This window comes from Loa loa (assembly GCF_000183805.2).
Source record: "Loa loa unplaced genomic scaffold supercont3.104, whole genome shotgun sequence".
Taxonomy (NCBI): domain Eukaryota; kingdom Metazoa; phylum Nematoda; class Chromadorea; order Rhabditida; family Onchocercidae; genus Loa; species Loa loa.
In genome coordinates, this window is record NW_018108284.1 from 92810 (window position 1) to 106250 (window position 13441).

At 32.9% G+C, this 13441-nt stretch overlaps 3 protein-coding genes across 4 annotated transcripts in view; 1 reads left to right on the forward strand and 2 right to left on the reverse strand.

The window, feature by feature from the left end:
* LOAG_17623 (hypothetical protein) overlaps positions 1-1695 on the reverse strand; it is a gene marked incomplete at its 5' end in the record, with an annotated part of 4573 nt that extends 2878 nt beyond the window's left edge. The window contains 3 exons of the mRNA XM_020450284.1: positions 783-883; positions 1166-1248; positions 1500-1695. Of these exons, the coding sequence (XP_020306059.1) occupies positions 783-883; positions 1166-1248; positions 1500-1695 (380 nt within the window). The remainder of the gene's footprint in view (positions 1-782; positions 884-1165; positions 1249-1499) is intronic.
* A 3658-nt stretch (positions 1696-5353) lies between these two features.
* LOAG_08025 (innexin inx-3) lies at positions 5354-8707 on the forward strand (the record flags this gene model as incomplete). The annotated part of the gene is made up of 8 exons (XM_003143557.2): positions 5354-5493; positions 5623-5710; positions 6035-6197; positions 6496-6785; positions 6948-7114; positions 7488-7669; positions 7956-8143; positions 8472-8707. The coding sequence occupies 8 exons, from the start codon at positions 5354-5356 to the stop codon at positions 8532-8534; spliced, it is 1281 nt and encodes a 426-aa protein (XP_003143605.1). The 3' UTR covers positions 8535-8707.
* Positions 8708-11532: 2825 nt separating this feature from the next.
* The window catches only part of LOAG_17624, a 4237-nt gene continuing 2328 nt past the window's right edge, over positions 11533-13441 (reverse strand). For both annotated transcript variants that reach the window (XM_020450285.1, XM_020450286.1), the window contains 6 exons: positions 13251-13363; positions 13049-13153; positions 12684-12868; positions 12464-12548; positions 12066-12221; positions 11533-11911 (listed from right to left, as the gene is read on the reverse strand). In XM_020450285.1, the coding sequence (XP_020306060.1) occupies positions 11834-11911; positions 12066-12221; positions 12464-12548; positions 12684-12868; positions 13049-13153; positions 13251-13363 (722 nt within the window). In that variant the 3' untranslated portion in view covers positions 11533-11833. The remainder of the gene's footprint in view (positions 11912-12065; positions 12222-12463; positions 12549-12683; positions 12869-13048; positions 13154-13250; positions 13364-13441) is intronic.

Sequence of the window (13441 nt, forward strand, 5' to 3'; positions counted from 1 at the left end):
CGTTTAAAAAAAAGAAAATGAAAGAATATTCGGTCCAACGATGAAAGAAAAACATCAGAAGGATTGGTGACATAATGCATAAAGTATCAAAATTGGGCTTAAAAAAAACACCTCAATTCAACAGGAAAAAACTATTCAGTACGAAACATAACTTTACTTAAATTTGTTAAGTAAAAACCCTCTTCAATCTATAATTATTCTTTTAAAAAAAACTGCATGAAAATAGCTAACAAAATGAATGAATGTTAGCATTGTCATAATTATCGTTATTATCATTGTTATTATCATTATCATTATCGACGTAATAATGACAGTGATAATAAATCAATAATAATAATAATAATAATAATAATAATAATAATAATAATAATAATAATAATAATAATAATAATAATAATAATAATAATAATAATAATAATAATAATAATAATAATAATAGTAATAATAGTAATAATAATAATAATAATAATAATAATATGTGAACATTAAAATGAATTCTGTATAACATGGAATGGTGCAAGTTCAAAAATGAAAATTACATAAAATTAATTTTTCCAAAATTCTTTCAAATATTTCAAAATTCTTCCATTAAATCTTTTCAAGCGAACTTTTCCAGGGGTCAAAATTCCTAATAAGCCTTTCATTCATTACCGTCATCAATTAGTTTTATTAAAGAATTACTAAGGAAATATGCTTTTGAAAAACATGAAATGTATTACTTTGTTTTACCTGATAACCTACTCATAGTATAAAGTGCTAAATATTGAGGCTACAAATAATACCGAGCCAAAATATTGTCGCCCAAAAATTTGTGCATTTCATCGGAACCGTACAAAATTTTTCCCGATGCTACCTCAACCACAGCGATAAAGTGTTCAACATTCTGCAAAAATCTATTTGACCTCTTCTGGAAAAATCTATTTGATATCTTGTGGGTTTTGGCAGAAAAAGGAACTTCAATTTAAATCTAATCTCTTTTAAAAGATGAAGGGAATTTCAATTGCAAATTCTATTAGCACAAAAAAATTTTGATAAATAAATGCTATTAAAGAAATGAAGACGCTTGGGATTTGAACTTTAAATTTTGCGGACTTTTGATAAAATTGAATATGAAAAATATAAAATAATTATAAATAATAATTTCTTATAAATAATAATTTCGAACATTTTTGAGAAGCGTCAACAAATCGCCGAAGGTGACATGCTTCGTGCAACAATCGTAATTCAGTTCTTTATCATTCGATGTTCCTGAAAAGCCAAAATTACCTTACATTTCTAGTTTATTGCAATTTCGAGTTTTCGAAAAATTTCTTACTCTTAATGTTCTTTGATATTATAACTTTCGATCTAGTTAAAAATTCTTACATTTACTGCAGCCCACTTTGTCCAAAAAAAAAAGAATGGAAACGAGATACGACGAAACAAATTTTCTTAGCTGAATTAAACTGTTAATATGATAATCAAAGGATATATGAATACTCCTATTGAAATATTCATACTCATTGTGTTAATGTGATCAAGCACAAGCCGCAGTAGAGAAAGCTTGTCAAGTTTCCGACAAAATGTTGACGGTATTAATGCGGCCAATTGTCCCATCAATTCATTTATCCGATCACGGCGTCGTTTTTCGATTTCGGAATGATTATTGCTGTTAGTAATACGATTTGCTAACGGTGAATCTTGAGCAAAGTCCATCCAGTCATCATCACTAGAATGATGTAATTAAATGTTATCCAGAAATATTCGGAAATTTTGACATTATAAATGAAGAACGAAATTGACAGATGTTCAGTATGACAAAAGTTTGTGGTATAACTTTTTCTTTGTCTCTATAATTTAGTAACTTTCACATCTTGAGGTATATTATTATGATGAAAGTATCATAACATCAGGATTTCCGGGATATTCAGTACAATTCGTTTCCTGGTTATGATACAGTTATAGCAAAGGCTCACAGTCAAATTTATTTTTAACCCATTTCTTAACGCGATAATAGATTAATGAATGAAGAAGTTCATGTAAAAGTATGATAGATGAATGGAAGTGTGGTTTGGGAAATGATTCAACAGATAGAATGGACACGAAATGTGCTACATAGAGCAACATTTGAAGGGTCATTTCAAGCATAAATTTTACATTTCACAGGTTTATTCTTATTTTCCTTCAGGAACCACAGTATTAATCAATTGTTTTTCTAGTACTAATTATCCTGCCATAGAATGACTTGATTCATTCGTTTAACAAATAATTGATTATTTAAATCCCCTCCTCTCCAAAATGAGAATGCTGATACGGCTAGACAAATGACTGATGATAATGACAATCAACACACAACGATGAAATGGTGAAATGATGATTTAAAATAATTCAGTATAATTCAATAAATTTAAAATAATTCAGTAATTTGTAATTTGACAATTAAACATATTGCAGGGGGTATCATTTCATCGTGATTTGTGTATTTGGTGTCATTGTCACCATACAATTTGTTTAGCCCCATCAGCAGCATTCTCATTTTTGGACGGGAACATTGTAATCAGTGGTGTAAAACTTGATCTTGCAATATTTGCAACAATTTTTCGCATCATACAAATTTGCTGTGCTGCTGTAAAAAGAGTTGTATATGAGAGGTTTCTCAAACTAATGGATGGTATGGTTGGAGAGATACATTTTAAAGTGGGTGAAGAAGACTTTGTAGCACTGGGTCTGTCGTCGTACAATCATTGATTATCCTCAGCTTACAGTTCCATCCATTTTGTTTCCACTGTTACCACACTTAACGAAGCCAAAATTTGACCAGTGATCACAACTCTGACTATCAATTTGTTTGCCCATTTTATTTATGGGCGATACTGAAGCGAGACAAAGTAAGGCAATTTCAAATGTCATTTAGTCTAGGTGGATGTCATCGACAGTAAGACAAGTCTCCCTTAACTGTTGAAAATCAATTCCAGTGTTTTATTTGCATCATCATCGTTTGTTTATTTGTCATTGTCCTCAATCGTTATGGTTTTCATAAGTGATGGTGTGTGTAAATTAGAATATCCATCATCCATTAATGCAACTTTCCCCTATATTACTAGGAGATGTGTGTGTGTCTGTGTCTGTGTGTTTGTATTCGTGTCTGTGTGTCTGTATGCGTGTGTGTTGTTTTCCCGAAGATCTGAATTATTACTACTGATATGAAGGAATGAATCCGAATTGTGGTACCATTATTACGAATAACAGATTGATTTGACCATTGACATCGCCTCCTAAAGGTTATTCTTCAACTGGCAGATTGTTGTTCATCTAAAACCTATACCAATGTAGTTGGATTTATTAAATAAATCAATTCAGTTATAATATAGTGATAATCCTTGTAAGTGCCAAAAGTTGTATCCTTTACCACTCTCTTACAGAATGGTATAAACAACAGAGGTCAGAATTATACAACATTTGGTTACCTAATATTATCTGAATAAGCTTTATCGAAGCAATATTTGGTCATCTTTTTGTTTCCGTCAGTACTGTTTTCCATCAATTCCTCTATTTGCATTTTTGATTATCCTAATAACTTACTGAATTTTTTAAAAAGTTTCAAGAACCCTGTAACATAGCACCGGTGACAACCATAAGAGTTAATTTAGATGAACTTCTAGTGTTAGAGTTTCCATGAAAAGTGAAGATAATACTAATTTCACTATATTCAATAGTGTTTGTGATGTGACACAGTTGATGCTTACCTAAAAGAGACACTACCACGTTGCCTAATGCATAGAAGTACCAGAATATCACGAAATATATGTCTTAAACTTGCTCACGAAATGAACAGATGACATAATTAATTATTACATGGGGTTGATTCTCTTGGCTTGGCAGTAAATTCCAAATTCTCGTCAAAATATTTGAAATTATCGATTACTCACTCTGCGCTATCTTTCTTCACCCAAAACGGTAAATGGACGGTTAGTCCCCTAAGGCGAGGGTAGGATGACTTGCCTGACCTCTTTTACTCTAACCCTAAATGGTGGAGTGAGAAGTAGTTGCCTGCTTCAATATGCTCTACTCACTGTTTCATTAAGCTGCTGAAATGGGTCGCGCATCGGTTCTTCCACCATAGGTCAGGCAATGACAGAGCATAGATAATTAGTTCGAGTTCTACGTCTCTTTCATTTGGTTCAATACTCTTTCATCTTCAATTTCATCCACTCCTATTCTATCTTATTTAAACGTCTTCTGTCATCCTCCAACTTCTCTCCCTTCTCCTCCTCCTCTTCCTTTTCCTCCTTCTCCTTGTCATCCAATGTCACCAAGTACTGCTAACCCAAGTGGTAATTAGGAGTGACCCCTTTTCCTTATGTAAGCTTGCAACATTTCTGGTATCATTCTTTGTCTCCCTGCTTGCTAATGCATCTATTATTTTAATCGAAATCTGTTAAGATGGACGTATTCAGTTGTTTAAATTTAAAGAAGCGAATTCTGGAAAGGTAGAAAGAATTTTTGAAATTCAAACTGACCATTGCCCTTTATAAGCTTCCTATTGGAAAAATTGACAGTACCTTCTAATCCAATACTTTTACATTTCGAAACCCTAATTCGTATACTAGCTTATCTTTGAAGTAGCCATTGCAGTATGATCCAATACTTTCGAATCTTTCCTAAGATCTCAGCCTTCACCCTTTAAATCTACTTTCGTAAACGTAAACATACTGTAATTTTCGTGTCGAACCTTAATGTTTGCCATGATACAGAAGAAATTATGTTATGTTAATATTATCAACATAACATAATTCCTTTTTCTTTTCTACCTTTCTTTATTTTCATGCTTCTGATAAAATGGCTATGAACTATGAACTCATCACATTTCTCTAATTCATCCAAATTTAAATCCGATATATTAGTAAATTTTATGTTCTCTCAATATTGTATAAAATATAAAGCCAACAGAGGGTTTAATTTTTGGCGAATGAGTAGTAAGAAAATAATAAACCAGTGGTTGATCAGTATATGGAACAGGACAGCTGATTATTTGGTTTTAGTCGACGACACCAATAAGCATACTTGATAGCAATGATTCATTTCGGAAAGAATGCCATACCATAAGCCTAATAATAATATACTGCTTATCTATTTGCAGAACGTTTTATCAGTTCCGTGCTAACGACTTCAAATCTATTCACTTCGTTCCGGAAAATTATAGTTTTTTTTTTCGCAATTTGAATTTAATTAAATCCACTCAACTTGTGCGATAAATTCAACTTGGAATATCTATGGAATAAAATTCACACTTACTTTGGACATTGGTACCAAGTACTACATTTGAACTCTGAAACTGATCTCATTTCAAGTGCCATAAACGTGCTTGTAAAGTATGCTGGGTATACCATTTCTGGATAGTGCATTTCTGAAGATCTTTTCACCGACAACATATGATGATCGTATCGATCGACTGAATTATTTTGTCACAAGCTCTCTATTAACTTTTTTTGCTATTCTTGTCTCAGCGAAACAGTTAGTTAATTTCTGAATTTTCTTAAAGATTCAGTTTTTTCTTCCAGATTTTTAGTGCAAATTTAAAATGGAACGATTACTATGAAATATTCAGATAATGTTAGTCATCTGGGAATTTTGATATTTCAGATATGTGGGTTCACCAATACAATGTTGGGTACCTATGGAATTTAAAGGTGGATGGGAACAATATACAGAGGATTATTGCTTCATACAGGTTTACTGTTTTCATACAGTTTTCTGTTTAAGTCTTAATTTGTAAAAATGAAAAAATTACCTTTTCAAATGCTAATATCATCCCCACGATTTCAAATTTACTTAATATAGAAGTGAACGACTAGGTCTTATATAAGCTGTAACTGTTTGTCTCGGCAGTAATTATATTGATTCTCATGTGTTTACTGATTTTTAATCGGTTTACTATTAATGAATAGTAAGCAAGCAATGGTTTTTTGAATTAAAATGGTGGAAAAGTTAAGAAGACAGTTAAAGTTATGAATAATTGTAATAAATAGTCATAGTGCAATTATACTGAGTACAGAATACCTATTGGGTACACTTTGATGATCCAGTGCCGGAGGATGTAAATGATCGTCACGGAGCTGAAATTGGTTACTACCAATGGGTACCAATTATGTTAGTACTACAAGCACTAATGTTTTTTATCCCAGAATGGATATGGAAAACTCTTAACAAACAAAGTGGTTAGCTATTCCCAATATTTTTTTCCAAATTTTTAAACACTAAATGTCAACAGGAGTTCTTTTCTTGAGTTTTTTTTTTCTTTTTCTATTCCAGTTAGAATCAAATTCACTTTCATTTGATTCTCACTGATCAGAAGAATAAACATGATTTTCATAAAAATCAAGTAACGAATGAGTATTTTAAAATATAGATGATAACTTTTATTTTAAAAGTACTCTGTTAAAGTCTTACAAAGTTATTGGTAGTAGCGTGCGATATATGAAATTCTGAAAATGCAAACCTTCTGAATTATTTCAGGCCTCGATTTGGATACAATAGTAAAGGGAGCAAAAAATCTGAGGACAACAAAATGTAATGAACGGAAGAAGGAATTGGAAAAATTGGCATTATTTGTTGAGGAATGTTTGGAATTCGACACACCTCATCACCAAAATCGTTATTTCTGTTTTAATTACGGCTATACATTGGGCTCCTATGTAACCTTGCTGTACCTATTCATGAAATCTCTCTTCCTCGCCAACATTTTCACCCAATTTCTGATCCTCAATAATTTCCTTGGTACCAGTCATAGTCTTTGGGGATTCCAGGTAATTTTCTTTGGATCTCTGAACTATAGCTTTGCTTTTTTGTCCCTTTTCTTTTCCAATAATTAACCTGTAAACTTCATGATCTGCAAATTATAAGTGCTGCAAAGTTAGAGCTGTAGGGAAAAATCATAAATATATTAAATATACAAATGAGGATCTTAGATATTGCTGGATTTGTGGCAAGGCCGAGAATGGCTGGATTCCGGTGTATTTCCACGCGTAACAATGTGTGATTTCAAAGTTCGACGCCTAGCAAATATTCATCGGTATTCGGTACAATGCGTTCTAATGATCAATATGTTCAATGAAAAAATCTACCTTTTCATCTGGTTCGCTTATCAATTTGTTTCAAAAACAAAATAAAAGTTAGTGAGATCAAAGCGATAATCTCCAAAAATTCCAGTAATGAAGTTATTATCCATGCTAACCATAAAAATATTCTAATTCCCAGTTACATGTCATCTGCTTACTCATTTAACTAATCTATAAGAGAAACGTTGTGGTGTAGGTGAGTTATGGTACTTTCCAACAACTGATGAAGTTATATTGGACTGATAATGTATTCAAGGATGTTGCAGTGACTTCGATACTTACCTGATTAGGGGAAAGTTTGAAGGGGAGGATTGTGACCTGATTCCTTCACAGAATGTCGCAATTTTCATTCAAAGTTAGGTGTTATTTAAGAAGGACAAACTTTTATAGGTTTTGGTTTCTGTTTGTTGCTGCATCCACACTACTTAATTTCCTCTACTTCGTTTATAATACCATATTGGCCACAAATCGGGAACGTACGGCACGATTACTCCTTCTACATATGAAGCTAGATGAAACCCCTATGGACCAAGCAATATTGCGTCGTTTTGTGCATAAAGCGCTGCGGCCAGGTTTGTCACACTATCATTTTCACACCAGGTGTTATCGTTAATCAAGCTTGAATTAGAAATTTTTGAAGTCCCTTGCCAGTTTATACATTATTTACCATTTTAGAATCAGTTATCAGCTATCGCAAAGTTAAGTTTCAAAATTCTTAGAAATACGGAGTATGAAAACATGCAAACTATATAGACAGATGTCGTGGTGTTGCAATTTAAATCGCAAAGTTCACATGCCGAAAAAATGATATCTAGCAATCTTTTTTCTTATATAAGAAATTTAATCAGCTAATTCTAGACGGTGTACTACTTTTGCGATTTGTTGATATGTATGCCGGCGGTATGATGGCACGTGATCTTTGTGGACAGTTGTTCGCCGATTTTTACCGGGAACAGTATCATCGTGCAATTGGTAGTCATACAACAAAAAGTTCATCACCAGGTCCCGATGATGGTTTTACCGAAACACAGTATGATCCGGAAAAGGTGAGCTGTCATAATAACCTTCCGGGTTTATCTTTAACTTAGTGAACCAAGATTACATTGTGATGCTGTTCGCAGATACTGAATAAATGAAATGCTGAGATGTGCAAAAGTCCATATTTTTGACTTGATGCTTTTCCCTAAGATTTGAATTCATTGTGGAAAAAAAAAGATGGCAACCAATCTCGGTATGATTATTGCTAATTTCTATCAAAAGGTCCGAAAAATAGAAGCTAAATTGTGATATATTTATTCCGGAGAAGTGTTGCCTATCTCGGATTTGTTAAATCGATCATGAATTTTACTGACTGCTAACTCTTATAATTTGCAGCTACATGGTCCACTGATGCAACCTGATGCATTCACATCAGCGGTCAGAGGTAAAGCTTCCTAAGGAGCATACTGTTGGTCGGATGTTATAGCATTCAGTTTTAAAAAAAATATTTAAATTACTTCATCGACATCATTCTTCCACGGTGTCGGCTACATCAAATTTCTGTTGTTTTCCCCGAAAAATGATATTTCGGTGATTTATACTGACAAATTAAGGTATCCTTATGCTTATTCAGCTGACAAAATCTATTGAATCTATTGACTTTTTCCTCATAATTACTAAAATAGTAAATAAAGACCGAAAATTAGCTTCTCCTACCGAATTGGCAGGATAAATATTTCTATGATGGGAGTTGCGGGAATAGTTTATCCAAACTGAAGGACATCAGATAGAACTGAAGAATTTCTACTAATATTTCTGGTTTTCTATACTTAAATCTTTCGCTTTCCACTACTCTCTTGATTTCAGTTGTTTGATTTCTCTTCTTCTATGCTGGAAATATTTTTGTAAATTTGTTCTTACTTTCTACCTTTTTTACCCAGAAAGCTTATCAGCTAAAAAAAAGCTCTGGAATAAGCATAGAAGCTCTGAAAGCTTATCGAAAATTCAACATTTTTTTTATCAGTCCAATTTTCTCTTTCAGTAGTTCTTATTTTCCGTAAAATATTTTCGAAATTTCAAATAACTTTCCATTTGTATTTTTCGGCAATATTACTTCAAAATTAGAACCTTTTTTAGCACTTAACAGTACCAATTCTATTAGAGATTGTTATACATCTCTACAACTTCATCTCCATTGAGAGAAAAAAGAAATAACATAGGATATTTGTAGTTTATGATTTCGAGTACATTTAAAAATACTGCTGAGAAGATATGAAATTAGTATAGGGATAAAATGTAGTGATTAAAAACTGAAATCAACCTCTTAAGTAATTTAAAATGACTTACGTCATATTACAATCCGCAAGTTTATTGTCGTGTATTTTGTCGGTCATTCTGAGTAATTTCTCCGTTTCCAGAAAATCTCTTGTAGATTAATTCTGAAGAAAGTTATTAACCATAATTAATGATCACTGTCAATCGCTATCCATTTGTTTTGTTTGCTATTATCTTTATTCATGATTTTATTCGTTTAATATGTATCACAGTTTGAATTTCTTGTCATATCGAGCCGGTTGCAAATATTGTTATACACATGAAAAATTGTCGGAATATAGGTTTTCAAACCGGAAAACAGTCAAGTATCAGTGATTTATATTGCACCTCGATCGGAAAATGTTCCTAATTTATAGACATTTTGTAGTCTGGATACCGTGATGTAATTAATTTACTCCAAAGATATTTTCAAACAATACTCAACTTTCTCCAATTTCACCGAACAATTTTTGAAATTTCGATAAAAATATTCACAGGCACGATCAGATTTCAAGAATCCTGCCAAAATTGTTCTCTCTAAATATATGCCCTACTTATTAATTCATAAAATTTCAACGCTGTAATATTAATTATGACCAAATATGCTTCAAAAATTAAGATTCGTTCATATTTCATCGAGTCACTGTTGCAAATTTTATCAAGAATTATTGTATAAATTGCAATTTTCACTGCCCTGATAACACATTTGTTTTAAAGATTTCATGTGTTCGCGGAAACAACCTAATCCAGTTGAGAAATGTGGTACCAGCTTTAGAAGTGTGTCGACATCAAAAAGCATGAAAGTTTGGGATTAGAACCATATTATGATTTCAGGCTTCTCGAGAATCCGTACCTGTGAGAGGTTGGGAGAGGGTTACACTGATGGTACTTATGATCTGTTATTTTCTTCATTATAAAATTTATGATTTAGGAGAATCTCAATTTAAAAACAGGATTAGATTTTGAAAAGTGAAGGGATTACCTTGGGAATAAAAGTAATTTCGCAGCGTCTTGGAATGATTCTGGCTTTTTCAATAACCACGGAATTGATTAGCAATTCAAAATGACGTGGTTCATATGCCTGCAGTTCGCAGGAGTGATGAGACACGCACATATTTTTGAAGGCCACAGCTCACGAGTTCGCAATACCGGTTATTGATGCATATATTTCGAAAGAGCATGCACCTCCAATGCAATTTAAACAGTCTCAAGTCATGTCCAAATTATCCATGTCATGTTTCTAGCCTAGCTGATCTACAGGTCACCGTACGAAGCAGGCAGATCCGTGAAGGCGAGAAAAAGATGCTCTCAAAATGATGATGGATGAGTTGAGATGCTCCAATCATAAGAGCAAGTTTTGAGTTCCAAGAGAAACTTATATTTTCTTCTGAAAACTAGATTATATGAAAATAAACCTCATACTGATCATTTTATCACCTTTTAGATGTAATATCTTATGCAGTATGAAACATATAATCACTCCAACAACTGATATTGTCTTCGAGTTAGAAGTTATATGAATATATAAAGTTATCAGGACGATAAAGAGAATTTTTCATTGGTTTGTTCACGAAGTTATCGCTTCACTGTGTATGGTCACATGGTAAGGACCATACGACAAGTTTACAACTATCTGCAATGAGATTTTCCATTAGAGATGTCAAACTGGCTACGTCAAGTCCAAAATTACTTAAATGTCAGCCGTTTAACCGCTTATTTAGGTCTACTCGCAAGTTAGGTTAGTGCAGTGGGAAGCTTTGTGTGAAAATGTTAGCTTTACATATTTTGCAATGCCTATTCGTAGCAATAAAGTTACGCAGAATCAAAAATGACAGAAATGTGTCCCACTCAACTGTGATCAATGCTTTTATTCCTACGTGCCTTTCTGTTTTCAAAATTTTCTTGTGCATTACATCATATGTGGAGAGCACATGGACACATGTTTTGGAATTACTTCGGCAAAAGAGCTGAAGATGCATTCCAGAGTGATAACTTAGAGTAACTACTTCTTATACGTTTTATATTTATCCAAATTTCATTTATGGTAACTGAAGCATCCTAAAATGTGTTAATTTCTGAATTGTCTTTTTCTGAACTAGTGTTAGTTTAATCATGTGTCTCAAATCCTCTTACAGGAATTATCCGAAGTATGGAAAGGAGCTGAATATTTGCTCATTTTGCTAGAAGTGCAGGATATGATGTAAATTAAACTGAATTGAATAAATTCACTTTTACAGTACACCATCATTTTACGCCATCATAGTTGAGTGGAAAAAGTGGTAAAATGTAGATTAATCTGTGTCATGGCTTTTCTCTCTACTGCATATCTTCGATAACATTATTACTGTAGATGAAAATACAGACAATATCGCGTACGATAGACTCGATTCGGAAATCTCTAACAACAGGATATAAAGAGATCCACGATCATTTCCTTGCATTTGTCATGAAGGTATCAATTTCAGCGTCGCTGGATCGAACATATCCGGTAACCGATCAAATTTCTGGGCAAACTCTGCCAACTATAAAAGGATGTGTCACCATTACAAAACTTTAAACCGTTGCAGAATTAAAGATGTATAATTAGCCGTATCAGTGAGCTAAAATTACACAATTAACCTTACAAAGAGCTTTATTTTTTGTCTGATTTTATTATGAATTTCAAAAACGAATTACATCCTCGTGTGTAAGATTTGAAATCGAAAGTTCGGCCACGGTCGAAAAATTGATTGCAACTGGCTCGTTTGGATCACCTGGTAGGCTTTTCAAGATTTCCATGGCATCAAAAACTTGTCCTTTGTACAGTAAGCAAATTGCCATGTTGTTGCACAGCTGGAAATTTTAAGGAAATAATATTTAAATGTTACTGTTGCTTTATGCAAACAATGTATTGACTAACGGAAGGTACCTATTAAAAGATCCCATCATAAGATCATAGAATACGAAAGGCAAACTACTGGAATTCACGTAAAAAGTTTGTAAAGCAGGGTATTGGAATTTACGCAGAGCGCACATTTTCGCTCCCATTTACCCTAATAAAAAAGATATCAAGAAAGTGATTGAAATTACAATACCACAGATGAAGCGAGTGAGTTCAGATATTTCTGCAAAGTTTCGTAAGCTTCATTATAATTGCCATAAAATATACACTTTAAACACCTAAAATATTCAATTTTTCCTTGTTAAAATGTATCGATCATTGCTAATAGGATTAAGTTTGAAAATTAAAACGAAAAATAATCTATGGACCGTAAAATCTTCGAAATGGAACATCTTAACAACTGGATAACGCGCCTGTGCAAGATTTGATCGTCACATCCTGATGCAGTGATTTCATTCGAATAATATTCTAAGTTCTTTTGATCACCGATAGCCGCAGCTATTCTCATTAACATCAGTTTCAGAGCTACTCGCTGTTCAGAACTTAATCCATCTGCTTTTGACAAACGATTATATAGGATCATGGACGTTGAATACTCCTATAATGCTAGAAATTATTTACAAAAGTATTCATAATAATTGACTTATCCCTTTGCATTGATCAACCATCGTTCTACAACATTTTTTCAAAGGAAGTTATTTTTCCAGAAAAAAATTTTCCAAAAGAAGTTTGTTTCATTGTGTCCGTCATTTCAAGAAAGAAGTTTACTAAATATAACCTTTAGGAAAAATAAACTACGTGCACGCATTTTTTGGACGGCTAACAAACGATCCTTCCATATTTTGAAGAAATATTCGCTTCTGCTCACTGAATTATCCAAAACCTGTAATGTCAAACTTCGTTCATTTAGCTTTTCAATACGACTAATTTCACTATGAAAATGCAAAAAGTTGAAAAAAAATGTGCAACCTATATGTTACTTTGTTAACATTTTTCTCCAGCCTGTCAATTCTTTCTAAAGTTGCCCATGGGTTAGAAGTGAAGCGTAATGCTTCGGCATGGATCAAACGCATACTGAATAGCACCAGACTGCCTAAAACTGAATATTTGAAGAAACAAGTCCAAACCTCTTCAAATAATCAGAAACAAATTTGACGACATTACCAATTTT